Genomic DNA, 20,405 nt, shown 5'->3' on the forward strand with positions numbered 1-20,405 from the left:
TGAATAATTTTTAAATGAAAATGTCCATGAACCTCGTGCTCAGTCAGCTCCGCCCTCTCATATTACCCCGCCCTTTCAATAGCCCCACCCCCTCAGTGTTAATACCTGTATTGTGAGGTGTTTAGTGTGTAACAGGTTGTCTGTTGTAAAGGCCACGCCCACTACCACTAAAACCCACCTGGTTCTGCTGGAACTGACTGCACTTATTACAGCACTTTTTGTCTGTGTGTAAGGGGCGTGTCTTAAACCCTGACCCAGATTAAGGGGTGTGTGTGTGTGTGTGTGTGTGTGTGTGTGTGTGTGTGTGTGTGTGTGTGTGTGTGTGAGAGAAATTACTCTGTGAAAGTATACAGTGACTGTATTTGGTGAAACCAGAAAATCCTTCATCATTCTCCTCTCGTCTCCTCTCGTCTCCTCTCGTCTCCTCTCGTCTCGACACTGCACACATCTTTCATGTCACTTTTCTGGAACGAACTCAGTTTATCTCCTTTTTATATTGTTCATTATTTTAGTTTTTTTTCACCTGCAGCACATTTTCTCTCGTCCGTCTCCCAGTATTACTTCTGTTCTTTTTCTTCTTGTCTCTTTTTTACACCGTGTGAATGTTGCAGGAGAAACGTCAGTTTTACACGTGTATTTACTTCTTCTGTCGCCCCAATTTCTTTTACTTTCACTTTTTTAATTTATATATTTTGTTTGTTTAATTAAACAGTCACCATGAGAATGACGTCATGAATCATTTATCTCTCTTTTATCTTTTCTTCTGTCATTCTGTTTATTTTTTAACCCCCCCCCCCTCCCCTCCCCCCATCCTTCCCTCTTTCTTTCTTCAAGCGTTTCTATTCTTTTCTCTCACTGGGTGTTTTATAACCTCACCCATTTCCCCTGTGTGTGTGTGTGTGTGTGTGTGTGTGTGTGTGTGTGTGTGTGTGTGTGTGTGTGTGTGTGTGTGTGTGTGTGTGTGTGTTTACGTTCGTGGTTGGACTCTTAACCAGTTTGAGCTGCTCAGCTGATTTTATCGTACAGCCAATCAGAGAGAGAGAGAGAGTGTGTGTGTGTGTGTGTGTGTGTGTGTGTGTGTGTGTGTGTGTGTGTGTGTGTGAGAGAGAGAGAGAGAGAGAGAGACTCAGTCTGCTTCAGTAAGGATCAGGAGTTTGGGAGTCAGTATGGAGCTTTGAGTCACCTGGAAAAGAAGGAGTGTGTGTGTGTGTGTGTGTGTGTGTGTGTGTGTGTTAGGGAGAAAGGGACCGAGTAAACGAGTGCAGGAAGGAGGAGAACCTGAAAACTTTTTGGCTGTGATTGTGTTGTCAAGGATTTTTATTTTATGGCTTTGAATTGAACTTGAACACACACACACACACACACACACACACACACACACACACACACACACACACACAGAGAGAGACAAGGACGTGATTTGGAGCAGTCACAGGGAGAGAGACGTGGGAATGGCAGACCTGCTGATGGACGAGTCTGGTTCCATCCCTGGGAGAGACGAGCTGGACTGGGGCTATGAGGAAGGTAAAGAAGCGAGTGACCGATCTGCACTCGTTTATCTGCGAGTGAAACGAGAGAGAACTGAACACACACCTTATTGTGGTTAGAAAGTCACTGAGCTGCTCTCCAGGACAATGCTGTGTGTGTGTGTGTGTGTGTGTGTGTGTGTGTGTGTGTGTGTGTGTGTGTGTGTGTGTGTGTGTGTGTGTGTGTGTGTGTGTGTGTGTGTGAGAGATAACGAATAGCTTTCCATTAAAACAAGGGGAAAAGGGAAGTTAGGAAAGAAAAAGGGAGAGAAAGAAGCCCCCCCCCCCCTTCCTCCATTACAATCATTTCTTTTTCTTTTCTACTTGAATCCTGCTCTCTGATTGGTTAGAAAGTGTTAATTCAACCTCCAGAGGTTCACATGGTTTCTATAGCAACAGATAATTGTTGATGCAGTGAAGTGTTTTGTTGTTTAAGGGAGAAACGTGTTTATGGAAGGAGTCTCCAGTGTGGGTGAGTGAAGGACGGATCATTTATCGCTGCTATAACGGAAACAGGATCAGCACTGTGTGTAACTATAACTGGATAAAAAGTACGAGACCGCACCTGGACTGATTAACCTGTCTAGCTAGGGGACGTCCTCACGCTCCCAGGATACGTCTCCGTCCCATTTAGAAAGCAGAATAACGACACTGTGGTCTCACTGTGGACATGTAACACCTGGTGACCTTCTCAGGCGTCCCACAATGCTGCTGTCTGAACCAGATTGAAGTGTGTGTGTGTGTGTGTGTGTGTGTTCTCAGATAAATCAAATCACACGAAGGTGTGATGGATGAAGTTCTCATTCCGTGTATAAAGGGTTTAATGAGGATGAGGAGGGTTTGATGAGGAAGATCAAGGTGTAATGAAGATTAATCAAGGAATGCACTGAGGAAGATGAAGATCAAGGTGTAATGCAGATTTAATGAGGAACTTTGATGTTGTAATTATCATTATCAGTGAGGAAGATCAAGGTTTACGCCTTGATCTTAAGGAAGCTAAGAGTGAACCGAGGATGAAATGAGGAAGATGATGAAATGAGATAGAAATGAAGAAGATGAGGATGTAAAGTCTGATCTTTATCGTCAGTGTGTGTCTTGGGTGCTGTTTTGTTTCTTTAACAGTAATTCAAACACAGGGTCGTATTTACACTCCCTGACAAACATCCGCCATGCGCACACACACACACACACACACACACACACACACACACACACACACACACACACACACACACACACACTGCAGTACGTCTCGTCCTGTACAGAAACACACACAGGTAAAGACGTGTTATTTATTTACTCTCTACAGGAACGGCTTCTCCAGTCTGGACCTGATGATTTTTAGATGATTATGTTCCTCTAACTGAAAGTTCTCGATTCTTTTACACCGACGACACGCACCAACAAAGATCATTTTGAACAGGTTTACCAATGACGTGCTTTTTATCCGATTATAGTTACATTTTATACTAATCCTGTTTCATGCTTTTATTATAGCAGCGATAAACGCTCTGTCCTTCACTGACCTCTGATTATTCTCTCTCTCCTCCCATAAACATTCCATAAACACATTCCTGCTCACAGAGATCTTCACCACACCACCCTGTGAACAAGCAGAGCTGAAGTTTAGCGTGTTTACAACCAGAGATTAAATATAAACCTGCACTACTGCTGTGAGAGAATTAATCAACACCTTCTGACCAATCAGAGTGCAGGATTAACAGCACAGTGAAAAATCTTTTATTAATCCACAGAAACAAAAAATTCATCTGGTTTATTTATAAATTTTTTTTTAATTGAAATGCTTAAATTCTTTCCCCCCCATCCAATTATTATTATTATTATTATTATTATTATTGTACCTGAAAATTTTTTTTTTTTTAATATGGACATTTCTGCTTTTTAAAACTATTATTTAAAAATAATAATGAAAACAATTAAACAATTTATGAAAAAATAATGATCCAAAAACTTACAGCCTGGTAGCATTAATTATATATTTATATAGAAATAAAATAAAAATCATTAACGATCTGATTTTAATCACAAAATCTATTTTTAGTGTATTTTTTTTATACATCAAAGTAAAAATCATGAAAGTAGATCCATTAAATAAATGAGAAAAACATTAGTTTTACTCTTTAATTAACTTTTTGTTGCTGTGAATCAGTTTAAAGATAAAACCAGGATGTTCTGATGTTACTGCAGAACCGTTAGAACTGGTCCAAAAAATGATCCTTAATGATAGTAATGATTTTAAACCTGGATACGTTATTGGTTTATTGATTGATTAATTGATTGATTGATCTTTAAACCAGATTACGGTTTAACCCCTAATCATGCCCCTTACTGTTAAACCTAAAATCTGTACGTGTTTGAGCAGGTAATGATGCAGATGTTCTTCCTGTTCCTCAGAACTCGGTCAGTACGTTTACAGAACGAGAGTCAGGTTCGGGTGTAAGGAGAACAAGTTAGGAGAAAAAATCAGCTCAGGAAAAAATGAGAACATGATAAAAGCCCTGAAGGAGCTTTTTTCACTCGTACAGGAACTTGGACGTTAATAGCGATGGGACTCTGAGGCTTTGGAGATCTTTATTTAGCTTCCTCATTAAAGACGCAGAAAAGAAGAAAGCCAGGGTTCTTCATAAATCCAGTTTAGTGAGATTTTATTAGCAGGACGCAGCTGAGATTAGCTCATGCGATTTACAGAAGAACAGAGGACATGATCTTCTCCCAGTTTTCTGACCATAACATTAAAACCTTCTGCCTGATGTTAGTTCCTCCTCGTTCCTCTGAAACAGCTCTGACTCATCTTAGTCTGGACTCCTCAAAACCTCAACAGCACATCCTTTTAGTTCTGAAAGTTGTGAGGAGGAGCCTTCATGGATCAGGCTTATTTGTTCAATATGTTCCATAGATGTTCTATGGAACATCGCTCATCTTCTTTAGAGAATCCAATGATGAAAAAAACATTACACGTCAAACCAGAGCTTTGGTGCTGGAGGTCAGCATGTGCACTCAGGTCCTCAATCAAATCAGATGGACCAATGAACATGGCCTAAAAACTGTTCCTGTTCCAACGTCATGGTGCTCCTGTACACAAACCTAGCTCCATGAAGACATGGTGTGTTGGTGTAAGGGTTGGAGTGGAAGATCTCAAGTGTCCAGGGGTCTCCTGGCCTCTTCAACCCTCTCAGTGCCTTTTAAATGAATTGGAACTGCAGTCTCCTGACATCCTCCAGCATCAGTGTCTGATTTGCTCTTGTTTATGCTGAATTACACTAAAATCTAGTCAAGGTCTTGTGTTTTCTCTGCGTAGAAAACGTGTATAAGGTGATCACTCTCTTCTCGTGAGTGATCACGGCTCTTGTACGTCACTGTTTCTGTTCCATGACCTCGGTCTCTGCATTGTGGCCTTCTACCAGACACTTTTTGTTTTCTGAGGGTCATTGGTGGTTTTTCTCATTTGTCCCTGAGAGAGAGAGAGAGAGAGAGAGAGAGAGAGAGAGAGAGAAATTATAGCACTCAGCACTGATAGATATCTGCAGATCAACCATCTACGTCTGATTGCACCACAAGCTCATGTTCCTCATTAACTCAGAACTGACTGATTTAGTGAACAAACACAAGCTGGAGCTTCAGCATGTAGCTTTATCTCACTGTGCTAATAAACTAGGAGACCCAAACCTGTTCCAGCATGATAATGCTCCTGTACACAAAGCCAGCTCCATGAAGATCTGCTTTTCATTGGTTGGATTTGGTGGAAGAGCTCCTGCTACAGAGCTCCAACTCTATTAAACACATTTGTGGCTGATTGAATCTCCACAAAAATCTAGTTGAACATCTTCCCAGAATAGTGGAGGTTATTATAAGAGCAAATGAAGACTGGAAGTGGAATAAAGCAGAATATCGTATGGTCAGGTGTCCATATACTTTTGGTAATATATTGCAGTACTACAGTCCTGTGCTCTGATTGATTGGTCAGGAGGTGTGGATTAGTCTATGAGTTTAGATTATGGTTTCTATAATAATGTTTTTAATGTTAGATAATGAAGGTGTGTGTGTGTGTGTGTGTGTGTGTGTGTGTGTGTGTGTGTGTGTGTGTGTGTGTGTGTGTGTGTGAAGGTGTGGAATGGGGTCTGCTGTTCCCTGAAGCGAATGGAGAAAATCAGTCTCCCATAAACCTGAACTCCAGAGAGGCTTGTTACGACCCCCGGCTCCTGGAAGTGGGTTTAACACACAACTACGTGGTGTGTAGAGACTGTGAGGTCATCAACGACGGACACACCGTCAGGATCATGCTCAAGTCCAAGTCAGGTACCCAGCATGCACCTGGAGTGAGGGAACAGAAAGTCTCTTCACTATACATCTAGAGACACCTGTGTATCTTCTCTCTCTCTCTGCAGTGGTGACTGGAGGACCTCTGCCCAGTGACCATGAGTTCGAACTGCATGAAGTCCGCTTTCACTGGGGCAAAGAAAATCAGAGAGGCTCCGAACACACTGTCAACTTCAAGGCTTTTCCCATGGAGGTCAGTTATTATTACACACACACAACAAACTTACATGTTAAACAAACTTAAACAGTTGTATAATGTATATACTATCAAATAAATAAAATTTAAAGAAGAAACTCCTGACTAAACAAATAAAAGAAATACCTTGTAAAAAAAACAACCATAAATGATCTTCAAAAAAAATGCCAAAATGATCATCTGCACTGAATGGATGGAATGCAATGATTTGCAAATCACATAAACCCATATTTTATTCACTATAGAACATAGAAATCATAACAAATGTTTAAACTGAGGAAACACCAAAAAAAAAAGTTGGGACGGAGCAACAACAATCTGGAAAAAGTTATTTATTATAATTAAACAGTTGGAGAAACATTTAGCAACTTATAATGTTAATTATAAAGTTTTAACCTGTGAAAGACTGTGACTTTAAACTGTGGAACAGTTTCAGAATAATGTTCCTCAACATCAAACTGCGAAACAGTTTGGGTCATTTACAGAACATAATATCATCCAAAGTTTCAATGAATCTGAAGAAATCTTTGTGCAGAAGAAAATCGATACCGGATGGATGGATGTGGTGAGTCTCTGTGTTTATGTAAACAATAACTGGTGCATCAACACCACAATAGTCACCACGCAGTGCTCACCACAGCTGGAGTTTTTAGTGGCGAAATGCCGGCTGTATTATCTCCTGTGAGAATTCAACACTATTATAATAATACACCCCGCATAGCACAAATGCTAGTGCTAATGCTAACGAAGGGCTGTGAGAGCTCCACAACATCCCTACAGAACTGTTTTGAGTGATGGACTGAAAAATGTTATGGGACCCTGCCATCTATGTCCAACACATCTGTCTGGATGTATACACTAAATCTGTGACTGGGCACATAGTGAAGTGCATTGAGGACGTTACTGTGGCTAACCAGAAGCCGTGGATGACTGGTGAGGTCCATGCCTTGCTCAGACAGAGAGATGCTGTCTTCAAGGTTGGAGTAGAAGGACCGCTTAGGTCTGCAAGGGCTAAGCTTTCCAAAACCATCAAGAAAGCAAAACACCAGTATGCACAGTAAATTAACAATCCCTTCTGTGATACTAAGGACCCCAGACACATGGGACATGACATTCAGGCCCTAACTGACCACAAAATCACCTCAAATGCCATCAACAGTGACCCCCATCTCCCTGACATGTTAAACAACTTCTACGCACGATTTGAAGCTCTGCCGTTGCTCTGCCTGGCTACAGCTGATGTGAGGAAGACACTATCTAGAGTCAACCCATGAAAAGCTGCAGGCCCAGATAACATACCAGGGAGAGTGCCCAGGGAATGTGCTGACCAGCTGGCAGGTGTCCTCACAGACATCTTCAGCATCTCCCTGAGCCAGGCTGTGGTCCCTGCGAGCTTCAAAAAGACTATTTATTATCCTGTTGCCCAAGAAGTCAACATTGACAGGCGTCAAGCTTTGTAGCCCATAACCCTGCTTCCTCCTTTTAATTGTGCACTATGGACTTTAATAGACATTACCGCACACTTGCATTCCGCCACTTTATTGTGCATTAAAGATGCACATTCGACACTGTAGCACATCTGCAACTGGATTCTAGACTTCCTGACAGAGAGATCAGTCAGTGTGCATCGCCAGCAGAACATCAGGCACCATTAGACTAAACACAGGTGCTCCCCAAGGCTCAGCCCACTGCTGTTCACTCTGCTTACCCACGACTGCAAAGTCAGAATCCAACCTCATCACCAAGTTTGCTGACGTCATGACAGTAGTGGGTCTCATCAACAAAGACGATAAAACACCATAAGAAGAGGAGGTGGAACAACTGCTGAACTGGTGTCACAACAATAACTTATCTTTTAATGTAGATAAAACAAATGAAATCGTTGTCGACTTCAGGAAAAGGTCGGGTGTCCACCCTTTCCTCTTTATCAGTGGCCCAGTAGTGGAGAGAGTCAGTACCCTGTTTCTTGGTGTAAACATCTCTAATGACCTCACGTTGACTACCAACACCAACCCCACTGCAAAGAAGGCTCAACAACGTTTTCACTACCTGAGGAGGTTAAAGAGAGCCAGCTTCCCACCACTCATACTTACCACCTTCTACAAAAAAAACTGTGAAAAGTGTCCTGGCCAGCTGCATCACTGTGTGGTTCAGAAACTGCAAAACCTCAGAATGCAAAGTCCCTACAGCACATAGTGAGGACAGCTGAGTGGATCATAGGGGTCTTCCTTCCCTCTATTAATGGCATTTTTAATACACGCTGCATTCGCAGAGACTCTACAATTATGAAGGATTCCTCTCACCTCCCCCACAGACTATTCAAGACTTTGCCATCAGGCAGGAGGTTAAGATGCATCAGAACCCACACTACAAGGTTCTGCAACTGTTTGTTCGCCCAAGCCCTAAACCCCCTGGTGCCACCCATGACCCTGCTTCCTCCTCCTTTATTGTGCACTATGGATATCAATAGACAATAACGCACACTTGCATTCAGCCACTTTACTGTGCATTAAAGATACACATTGGACACTGTAGCACATCTGCAGACATCTACACACAGAGACTTACTGTTTACTATGGACATCCACCCATTCCGTTAGACATTACACACTTGTACATTGTGTACACTTGTACATTCTAAACATTACACACTGGCATTGCACCCGGTCACTCTGACTGCGCACTCGCACTCTACTTAACTTTGTTCTTACATTACCTACATCCCAACCTCATATCTATTACATCTACCTTATATGTATCACACCTTAACTCTGCTATGTCTAATATTAACTCTTTATTTATGTTTAATGTTACATTTGCTGTTTTACATTCAATGCACTTTGGTCCGTAGTAACGGCATTTAGTTTTTTTGTATACTGTGTATGTGGAAGAATGACAATAAAGCTTGAATTGAGTTGAGTTGAACGTGATCCAGAAACACCACCATCCTCTCTGGATCAAAGCTAATTTAAAATTTACAGATGCAAAGTGGAAAACTGCTCTATCTAACATTTTAATTTGTAACTTTTTGGAAACCATGGACACTACATCCTCCGTACTAAAGAGGAGAGGGATCATCTGGCTTGTTATCAGCGTTCAGTTAATAAAGCTGCATCTCTGATGGTATGGTGGAGCATTAGTGCCTGGGAAGCTTGCACACTTGAAAAGGCTCCATCAACGCTGAACGCTATCTACAGGTTTTAGAGCAATAAATGAAAACATCTTTCTCAGGGTAGGTCCTGCATATTTGAGCAAGACAATGCTAACTGCATACTGAATCTATTACAACAGCAAGACTTCAGAGTAGAAGAGTCTGGGTGCTGAAGTGACCTGTCTGCATTCTAGACCTTTTACCAAGTGAAAACATGTGGGGCATCATGAAATAAAAAATACAACAAAAGAAACCCAGAACTGTTGAGCTGCTAGAATTCTGTATCAGACAAATATGGGACAACATTCCTCTCCCAAAACTTCAGCAACTGCTCTCCTCAGTTCCCAGATGTATTAAGACGCTACACAGTGGGAAACACGGCCCTGTCTCAACTTTTTAAAGAGGTGTTGCAGTCATCAAATTCAAAATGACCTTATTTTATCCTAAAAATGGTATAAATTCTGTTTCAAAATGTATTTACATTTTACACAGTGTACCAGCATTTTTGGAAATGGGGCTGTAGATAGATATACAGATACGTAGGTGGACAGATGGACTGACTGATGGACCAACAAATAGCTGAATTGACAGGAATGAAATGTGTCCAGACCAATGGACATCAGGACAGTGAATGAACTGACAGACTGGCAAAGGCCAAAACATTTTATTATAATTAAACGTGGGCAAAGTGAAGTAAAGAACATTTACAAACAACAAAAAATCTCTTTAAAAAAATCCTAAAAATTCAATCTGTAAATATAAATCAGTAAATACTTTCATAAAACAGAAGAAAGTTGAAGCAATTTCAATAAAAACTCACTTATTACTCAGGAGAAGGGAAATGGCAGCTCAGTGATCTGAAGGTCATTAGTTTAAAGCCCAGCAGCAACAAACTGCCACTGTTGGGACTCTGGATGAGGCCCCTTACCCCTCACCTGCTTAGGTGTTTAAATCAGATAAATGTAGTTTGAGGGCTGTCTGAGGAATGCTGTAAATGTAAATATAAGACTAAAGGGATTAGAGACACTACGTAAGACGTACGTGAGTTTTTTTAACGTGAGGTGGTTTGACGTAAATTATGTACAAAAGTAAAATCATTTATTGACTGGCATCTGATGATGTGGGTGTTATTTGTGCCTGTCTTTGTATACGCGTGTGTGTGTGTGTGTGTGTGTGTGTGTGTGTGTGTGTGTGTGTGTGTGTGTGTGTGTGTGTGTGTGTTTTTTACTGTTTGACGTGATGTAGTTAAACAAGTGTGTGACACTGTATGCAGAGACACAGACAATACTAAGAGCTCTTTACACAATACTTAAAGCCCTGAACACAAGTGCGCACACACACACACACACACACACACACACACACACACACACACACACACACACACACACACACACACACACGTCCTACACACCTGCCACCTTTTACACACTCTTGCACTGAATCCTGCTTTGTAATAGTCAGAGGAAACGCTTTGTTTGTTTTTTTGATAACTTTAAACTTTATATCAATAATTATTTAAAGAAACAGTTTTAAATACAAAGAAAGAACAGAAACATTGTATGATAAATGAATTGTAATGATGAAAAGCAACCTCGAGAGAGAGAGAAAAAGAAAAAAGGAAGGAAGAATCCTGTGCTCTGATTAATTTTCTGCTGCAGTTCTGGTAGTAGTGAAGGTTAATGTGTTCTTGTGGTGATACGTGATGGTTTCTATAGCAACGGGGACGTATAAAGCGCACGCTGTGACGATATGAAAATGTATGAAAACAGTTGTGAGGAAGGAGTCACCAGTGTCAGAGGCACAGCAGGAACACTTCCCTGTTTATGCTGCTAACATTAATGTGTGTGTGTTTGTGTGTGTGTGTGTGTGTGTGTGTGTGTGTGTGTGTCCTGTAGCTCCATCTGATCCACTGGAACAGCACTTTGTTCAACACTGTGGAAGATGCCATGGGCAAGAAGAACGGCATCCTCATCATTGCACTCTTCGTCCAGGTGTGTGTGTGTGTGTGTGTGTGTGTGTGTGTGTGTGTGTGTGTGTGTGTGTGTGTATGCATGCGAAATATTTCGGAATGTATGTGAGAGTATGTGTTTGTGTGACTCCTCTGTGTGTGTGTGACTCCTCTGTGTGTGTGTGTGTGTTGTGTAGATCGGTAAGGAGCATCTGGGACTGAAGGCTGTTACAGAGGTGCTACAAGACCTGCAGTATAAAGTAAGACTTTGCACACACACACACACACACACACACACACACACATTCACCTTATCTTCTTCTTTTTCTTCTTCTTTTGGTTTCTCACATTAAGTCAAGTCAAATTTATTTCTATTGCACTTTTTACAACAGACATCGTCTCAAAGCAGCTTTACAGAATGTTAAGACTTAAGGTGAATGGTGTGTGTTTATCTCTGATGAGCACCGTGGTGACTGTGGTGAAGGAAAAACTCCCTCAGATGTTATGAGGAAGAAACCTTGAGAGGAACCAGACTCAAAAGCAGAACCTCATCCTCATTTGGGTGACATCAAGAGTGTGATTATAGTCTTTAAACACTACAGAACACTGGAGAGTGAGAACTAACATGAGCACTGGAGTGTGTGATTATGACTGATGATCTTTCTACAGTCTTCTACAGTCATTATGGTTATAAAACTAGGAGCTGCTGAGCAACTCATAAAATAGCTCAACATCTGAGATCATCACAGATCCAACACCAGCTTCTCCATGCCAGAGCCTTTAAACACTCAAAGAGGTCCAGTGTCCAAACTCCACATGAAGTGGAATCCATTTGTCACTGGTACGTCTCTAGATGGTTCTGGATGTTTGTGAGTTCGGCATCTACTTCTTCAAAGAAGTCCATAATTTTCATGAGGTGGGACATGACTGGAGCTGAAGGAACCTCAGGAAGCCTCGGGATGGGGAGAGAAAGAGAAGCAGTGGAGAGGAATTAGCATAGCTGCTGTTCATGATATTAACAGCACAAGTTGATAATGTGCATGTGATCAGATGTTCTGGAGCACAAGGTTATGATGTGTGATGTGTGTTATGTGTAAAACTCGCTAAAAACATACGTCTTTAATCTGCACTTAAACTGGGAGAGTGTGTCTGAGCCCTGAACACTGTCAGGAAGACTATTCCAGAGTTTAGGAGCTAAATGTGAGAATGTTCTACCACCTTTAGTGGACTTTGTTATTTTAGTGGTCTCTAGTTTTGAGATCTCCTTTACATCTGTCTCTTTCAACCAAACTACCACTTTATCTTGCATCTCATTATAGTGATCTTATTAATCTCATCTTTATCTGATTTACTTCATCCCATATGACTATTAGCAAATATTTAAATGTTTTCATTTACAAATTAAATGGAAAATTAAAAAAATGTCTAAACTGAAGTGTCTACATTCTGAACCTGCCTGTAACACTTGGGTTCCCACACACACACACACACACACACACACACACACACACACACACACACACACACACACACACACACACACCTCTTTTATATGGGCACCATCACTTTTTTCCCCGAAGGAATTTATTCTCTCTACTTTTGCTTTTGTCCAATAAATGATTGTGTTTGTCTTTTCAGGGAAAAACTAAAATTATTCCCTGTTTCAACCCAAACACTTTATTACCTGGTGAGTGAATCTTTATTTCATGGTTTTATAGTTTTATATTTATGTATATATTTGTAAAAATTAAAATAATTATAATATTCTGGTGAAAAAAACCACCAATTTAACATAAAACATTACATTAAAAGTGTGTGTGTACTGTGATGTTTTGTTACAGATCCGTTATTGAGAGATTACTGGGTGTATGAAGGATCATTAACGACGCCGCCGTGTAGCGAGAAAGTCACCTGGATCCTCTACCGCTACCCGCTAACCATCTCACAGATGCAGGTAAATACACACCTTACACACACTATACACACACAATACACACTCCATACACACCTTACACACACCATACACACACCATATACACACCATACACACACCTTACACACACCTTACACACACCTTACACACACCTTACACACACAATACACACTCCATACACACCTTACACACACTATACACACACTATACACACACAATACACACTCCATACACACACCTTACACACACCTTACACACACTATACACACACAATACACACTCCATACACACCTTACACACACCTTACACACACCTTACACACACCTTACACACACTATACACACACAATACACACTCCATACACACCTTACACACACCATACACACACCATATACACACCATACACACACCTTACACACACCTTACACACACCTTACACACACTATACACACACAATACACACTCCATACACACCTTACACACACCTTACACACACTATACACACACAATACACACTCCATACACACCTTACACACACCTTACACACACTATACACACACAATACACACTCCATACACACCTTACACACACCATACACACACCATATACACACCATACACACACCTTACACACACCTTACACACACTATACACACACAATACACACTCCATACACACCTTACACACACCTTACACACACTATACACACACAATACACACTCCATACACACACCTTACACACACCTTACACACACCTTACACACACTATACACACACAATACACACACCTTACACACACTATACACACACAATACACACTCCATACACACCTTACACACACCTTACACACACTATACACACACAATACACACTCCATACACACACCTTACACACACCTTACACACACCTTACACACACCTTACACACACCTTACACACACCTTACACACACAATACACACTCCATACACACCTTACACACACCTTACACACACTATACACACTCCATACACACCTTACACACACCTTACACACACCTTACACACACTATACACACACTATACACACACAATACACACTCCATACACACACCTTACACACACCATACACACACCATACACACACCATACACACACCATACACACATCATACACACACCATATACACAATATACACACACCATACACACACCATATACACACACCAAACACACACCACACACACCATACACACACCATACACACACCATACACACACCATACACACACCATACACACACCATACACACATCATACACACACCATATACACACACCATATACACACACCATATACACACACCATACACACATCATACACACATCATACACACACCATATACACAATATACACACATCATACACACACCATATACACACACCATATACACACACCATATACACACACCATATACACACACCAAACACACACCAAACACACACCATACACACACCATACACACACCATATACACATCATACACACATCATACACACACCATATACACAATATACACACATCATACACACACCATATACACACACCAAACACACACACCATACACACACACCATATACACACCAAACACACACCAAACACACACCAAACACACACCAAACACACACCAAACACACACCATACACACACCATACACACACCATACACACACCATACACACACCTTACACACACCTTACACACACTATACACACTCCATACACACCTTACACACACCTTACACACACCTTACACACACCTTACACACACCATACACACACCATACACACATCATACACACACCATATACACAATATACACACACCATACACACATCATACACACACCATATACACACACCATATACACACACCATATACACACACCAAACACACACCAAACACACACCAAACACACACCAAACACACACCTTACACACACCTTACACACACCATACACACACCTTACACACACCTTACACACACTATATACACAACTTACACACCCCATATACACCCCATATACACACCTTACACACCTTACACACACCATACACACACCAAACACACACCTTACACACACCAAATACACACCTTACACACACCCTACACACACACTCTACACACACCTTACACACACCATACACACACCCTACACACACCCTACACACACTCTATACACAACTTACACACCCCATACACACACCTTACACACACCTTACACCCACCATATACAAACCATATACACACCTTACACACCAAACGCACACCTTACACACACCTTACACACACCATACACACACCCTACACACACCATACACACACCCTACACACACCATACACACAACTTACACACCAAACGCACACCTTACACACACCATATACACACCTTACACACACCATACACACACCATATACACACCTTACACACCAAACGCACACCTTACACACACCATACACACACACCATATACACACCATACACACACACCATATACACACCATACACACACACCATATACACACCATACACACACCATACACACACCTTACACACACCTTACACACACCTTACACACACCTTACACACACCATACACACACCATATACACACCATACACACACACCATATACACACCATACACACACACCATATACACACCATACACACACACCATACACACACCATATACACACCTTACACACACCTTACACACACCATACACAAACCTTACACACACCTTACACACACCTTACACACACCATATACACACCTTACACACACCTTACACTCACCCTACACACACCTTACACACTCCATACACACTCCATATACACAACTTACACACCCCATATACACACCTCACACACACCCTACACACACTAAATACATACCTTACACACACCTTACACAAACCTTACACACACCATATTCACACCTTACACACCAAACACACACCTTACACACACCATATACACACACCCTACACACAGACTCTACACACACCTTACACACACCATACACACACCCTACACACACCTTACACACTCCATATACACAACTTACACACCCCATATACACACCTTACACACACCATACACACACCTTTCACACACTTCACATACATCTTACACACACCCTACAAACACTCTACACACACCCTACACACACTATACACACCATACACACACCATACACACACCTTACACACACACCATACACACCTTACACACACCATATACACACCATACACACACCTTACACACACCTTACATACACCATATACACACCTCACACACACCTTACACACACCATATACACACCTTACACACACCATATACACACCTTACACAAACCTTACACACACCATATACACACCTTACACACACCATATACACACCATACACACACCTTACACACACCATATACACACCTTACACACTATATACACACCTTACACACACTATATACACACCTTACACACACCCTACACACACCATACACACACCAAATACACACACCATACACACACCTTACACACACACCATATACACACCTTACACACACACCATATACACACTTTACACACACACACCATATACACACCTTACACAGACACAATATACACACCTTACATAGACACCATATACACACCTTAGACACACCATATACACACCTTACACACACACCATATACACACCTTACACACACCATATACACACCATACACACACCTTACACACACTATATACACAACTTACACACCCCATATACACCCCATATACACACCTTACACACCTTACACACACCATACACACACCAAACACACACCTTACACACACCAAATACACACCTTACACACACCCTACACACACACTCTACACACACCTTACACACACCTTACACACACCATACACACACCCTACACACACTCTATACACAACTTACACACCCCATACACACACCTTACACACACCTTACACCCACCATATACAAACCATATACACACCTTACACACCAAACGCACACCTTACACACACCTTACACACACCATACACACACCCTACACACACCCTACACACACCATACACACACCCTACACACACCATACACACAACTTACACACCAAACGCACACCTTACACACACCATATACACACCTTACACACACCATACACACACCATATACACACCTTACACACCAAACGCACACCTTACACACACCATACACACACACCATATACACACCATACACACACACCATATACACACCATACACACACACCATATACACACCATACACACACCTTACACACACCTTACACACACCTTACACACACCATATACACAGCTTACACACACCATATACACACCATACACACACACCATATACACACCATACACACACACCATATACACACCATACACACACCATATACACACCTTACACACCTTACACACACCTTACACACACCATACACAAACCTTACACACACCTTACACACACCATATACACACCTTACACACACCTTACACTCACCCTACACACACCTTACACACTCCATACACACTCCATATACACAACTTACACACCCCATATACACACCTCACACACACCCTACACACACTAAATACATACCTTACACACACCTTACACAAACCTTACACACACCATATTCACACCTTACACACCAAACACACACCTTACACACACCATATACACACACCCTACACACAGACTCTACACACACCTTACACACACCATACACACACCCTACACACACCTTACACACTCCATATACACAACTTACACACCCCATATACACACCTTACACACACCATACACACACCTTTCACACACTTCACATACATCTTACACACACCCTACAAACACTCTACACACACCCTACACACACCCTACACACACTATACACACCATACACACACCATACACACACCTTACACACACACCATACACACCTTACACACACCATATACACACCATACACACACCTTACACACACCTTACATACACCATATACACACCTCACACACACCTTACACACACCATATACACACCTTACACACACCATATACACACCTTACACAAACCTTACACACACCATATACACACCTTACACACACCATATACACACCATACACACACCTTACACACACCATATACACACCTTACACACTATATACACACCTTACACACACTATATACACACCTTACACACACCCTACACACACCTTACACACACCCTACACACACCATACACACACCAAATACACACACCATACACACACCATACACACACCTTACACACACACCATATACACACTTTACACACACACACCATATACACACCTTACACAGACACAATATACACACCTTACATAGACACCATATACACACCTTAGACACACCATATACACACCTTACACACACACCATATACACACCTTACACACACCATATACACACCTTACACACACCATTTATACACACCATACACACACCCTACACACACCATATAAACACCTTACACACACACCATACACACACCTTACACACACCATATACACACCTTACACACACCATACACACACCATACACACACCGTATACACACCTTACACACACCTTACACACACTATATACACACCTTACACACACCATATACACACCATACACACACCTTACACACACCATATACACACCTTACACACACACCATATACACACCTTACACAGACCATATACACACCATATACACACCTTACACACACCTTACACACACACACCTCACACACACCTTACACACACCATACACACACCTTACACACACCATATACACACCTTACACACACCATATACACACCCTACACACACCATACACACACCTTTCACACACCTTACACACACCTTACACACACACCATATACACACCTTACACACACCCTACACACACACACACCATATACACACCTTACACACACACCATATACACACCTTACACACACCATATACACACACCCTACACACATTATACACACACCCTACACACACTATATACACACCTTACACACACCCTACACACACCTTACACACACCCTACACACACCATATACACACCATATACACACCATATACACACCTTACACACACCATACACACACCCTACACACACCATACACACAACTGACACACACCTAACGCACACCATATACACACCTTACACACACACACCATATACACACCTTACACAGACCATATACACACCATATACACACCTTACACACACCTTACACACACCATATACACCTTACACACACCTTACACACACCCTATACACACCCTATACACACCATACACACACCCTATACACACCTTACACACACTATATACACACCTTACACACACCCTACACACACCATATACACACACCTTACACACACCATATACACACCTTACACACACCTTACACACACTATATACACACCCTACACACACCTTACACACACACCTTTCACACACCTTACACACACACACCATATACACACCTTACACACACCATACACACATTATACACACACCTTACACACACACACCATATTCACACCTTACACACACCATACACACACTCTACACACATTATACACACACCCTACACACACTATACACACACCTTACACACACCATACACACACTATATACACACCTTACACACACCATACACACATCATATACACACCTTACACACACCATATACACACCTTATACACACCTTACACACACCATATACACACTATATACACACCTTACACACACCCTACACACACCCAACACACACCATACACACACCTTTCACACACCTTACACACACCTTACACACACACCTTACACACACATCATACACACACCTTACACACACCATACACACACCCTACATACATTATACACACACCCTACACACACCCTACACACACCTTACACACACACTATATACACACCTTACACACACCCTACACACACTATACACACCATACACACACCATATACACACCTTACACACACCATATACACACCTTACACACACCTTACACACACCTTAAACACACCTTACACACACACCATATACACACCTTACACACACTATACACACACAATATACACACCTTACACAGCTTACACACACCTTACACACACCATATACAAACCTTACACACACCATATACACACCTTACACACACTATATACACACCTTACACACACCTTACAC

General features: G+C 41.6%; 1 protein-coding gene across 1 annotated transcript in view; it reads left to right on the plus strand.

The window, feature by feature from the left end:
• Positions 1 to 1,022: 1,022 nt before the first annotated feature.
• The window catches only part of ca8 (carbonic anhydrase VIII), a 23,500-nt gene continuing 4,117 nt past the window's right edge, over positions 1,023 to 20,405 (plus strand). The window contains exons 1-7 of the mRNA XM_083548139.1: positions 1,023 to 1,524; positions 5,652 to 5,843; positions 5,933 to 6,057; positions 11,110 to 11,205; positions 11,360 to 11,422; positions 12,801 to 12,849; positions 13,004 to 13,116. Of these exons, the coding sequence (XP_083404265.1) occupies positions 1,452 to 1,524; positions 5,652 to 5,843; positions 5,933 to 6,057; positions 11,110 to 11,205; positions 11,360 to 11,422; positions 12,801 to 12,849; positions 13,004 to 13,116 (711 nt within the window). The 5' untranslated portion in view covers positions 1,023 to 1,451. The remainder of the gene's footprint in view (positions 1,525 to 5,651; positions 5,844 to 5,932; positions 6,058 to 11,109; positions 11,206 to 11,359; positions 11,423 to 12,800; positions 12,850 to 13,003; positions 13,117 to 20,405) is intronic.

This window comes from Silurus aristotelis (genome assembly GCF_946808225.1).
Source record: "Silurus aristotelis genome assembly, chromosome: 8".
Lineage (NCBI taxonomy): Eukaryota > Metazoa > Chordata > Actinopteri > Siluriformes > Siluridae > Silurus > Silurus aristotelis.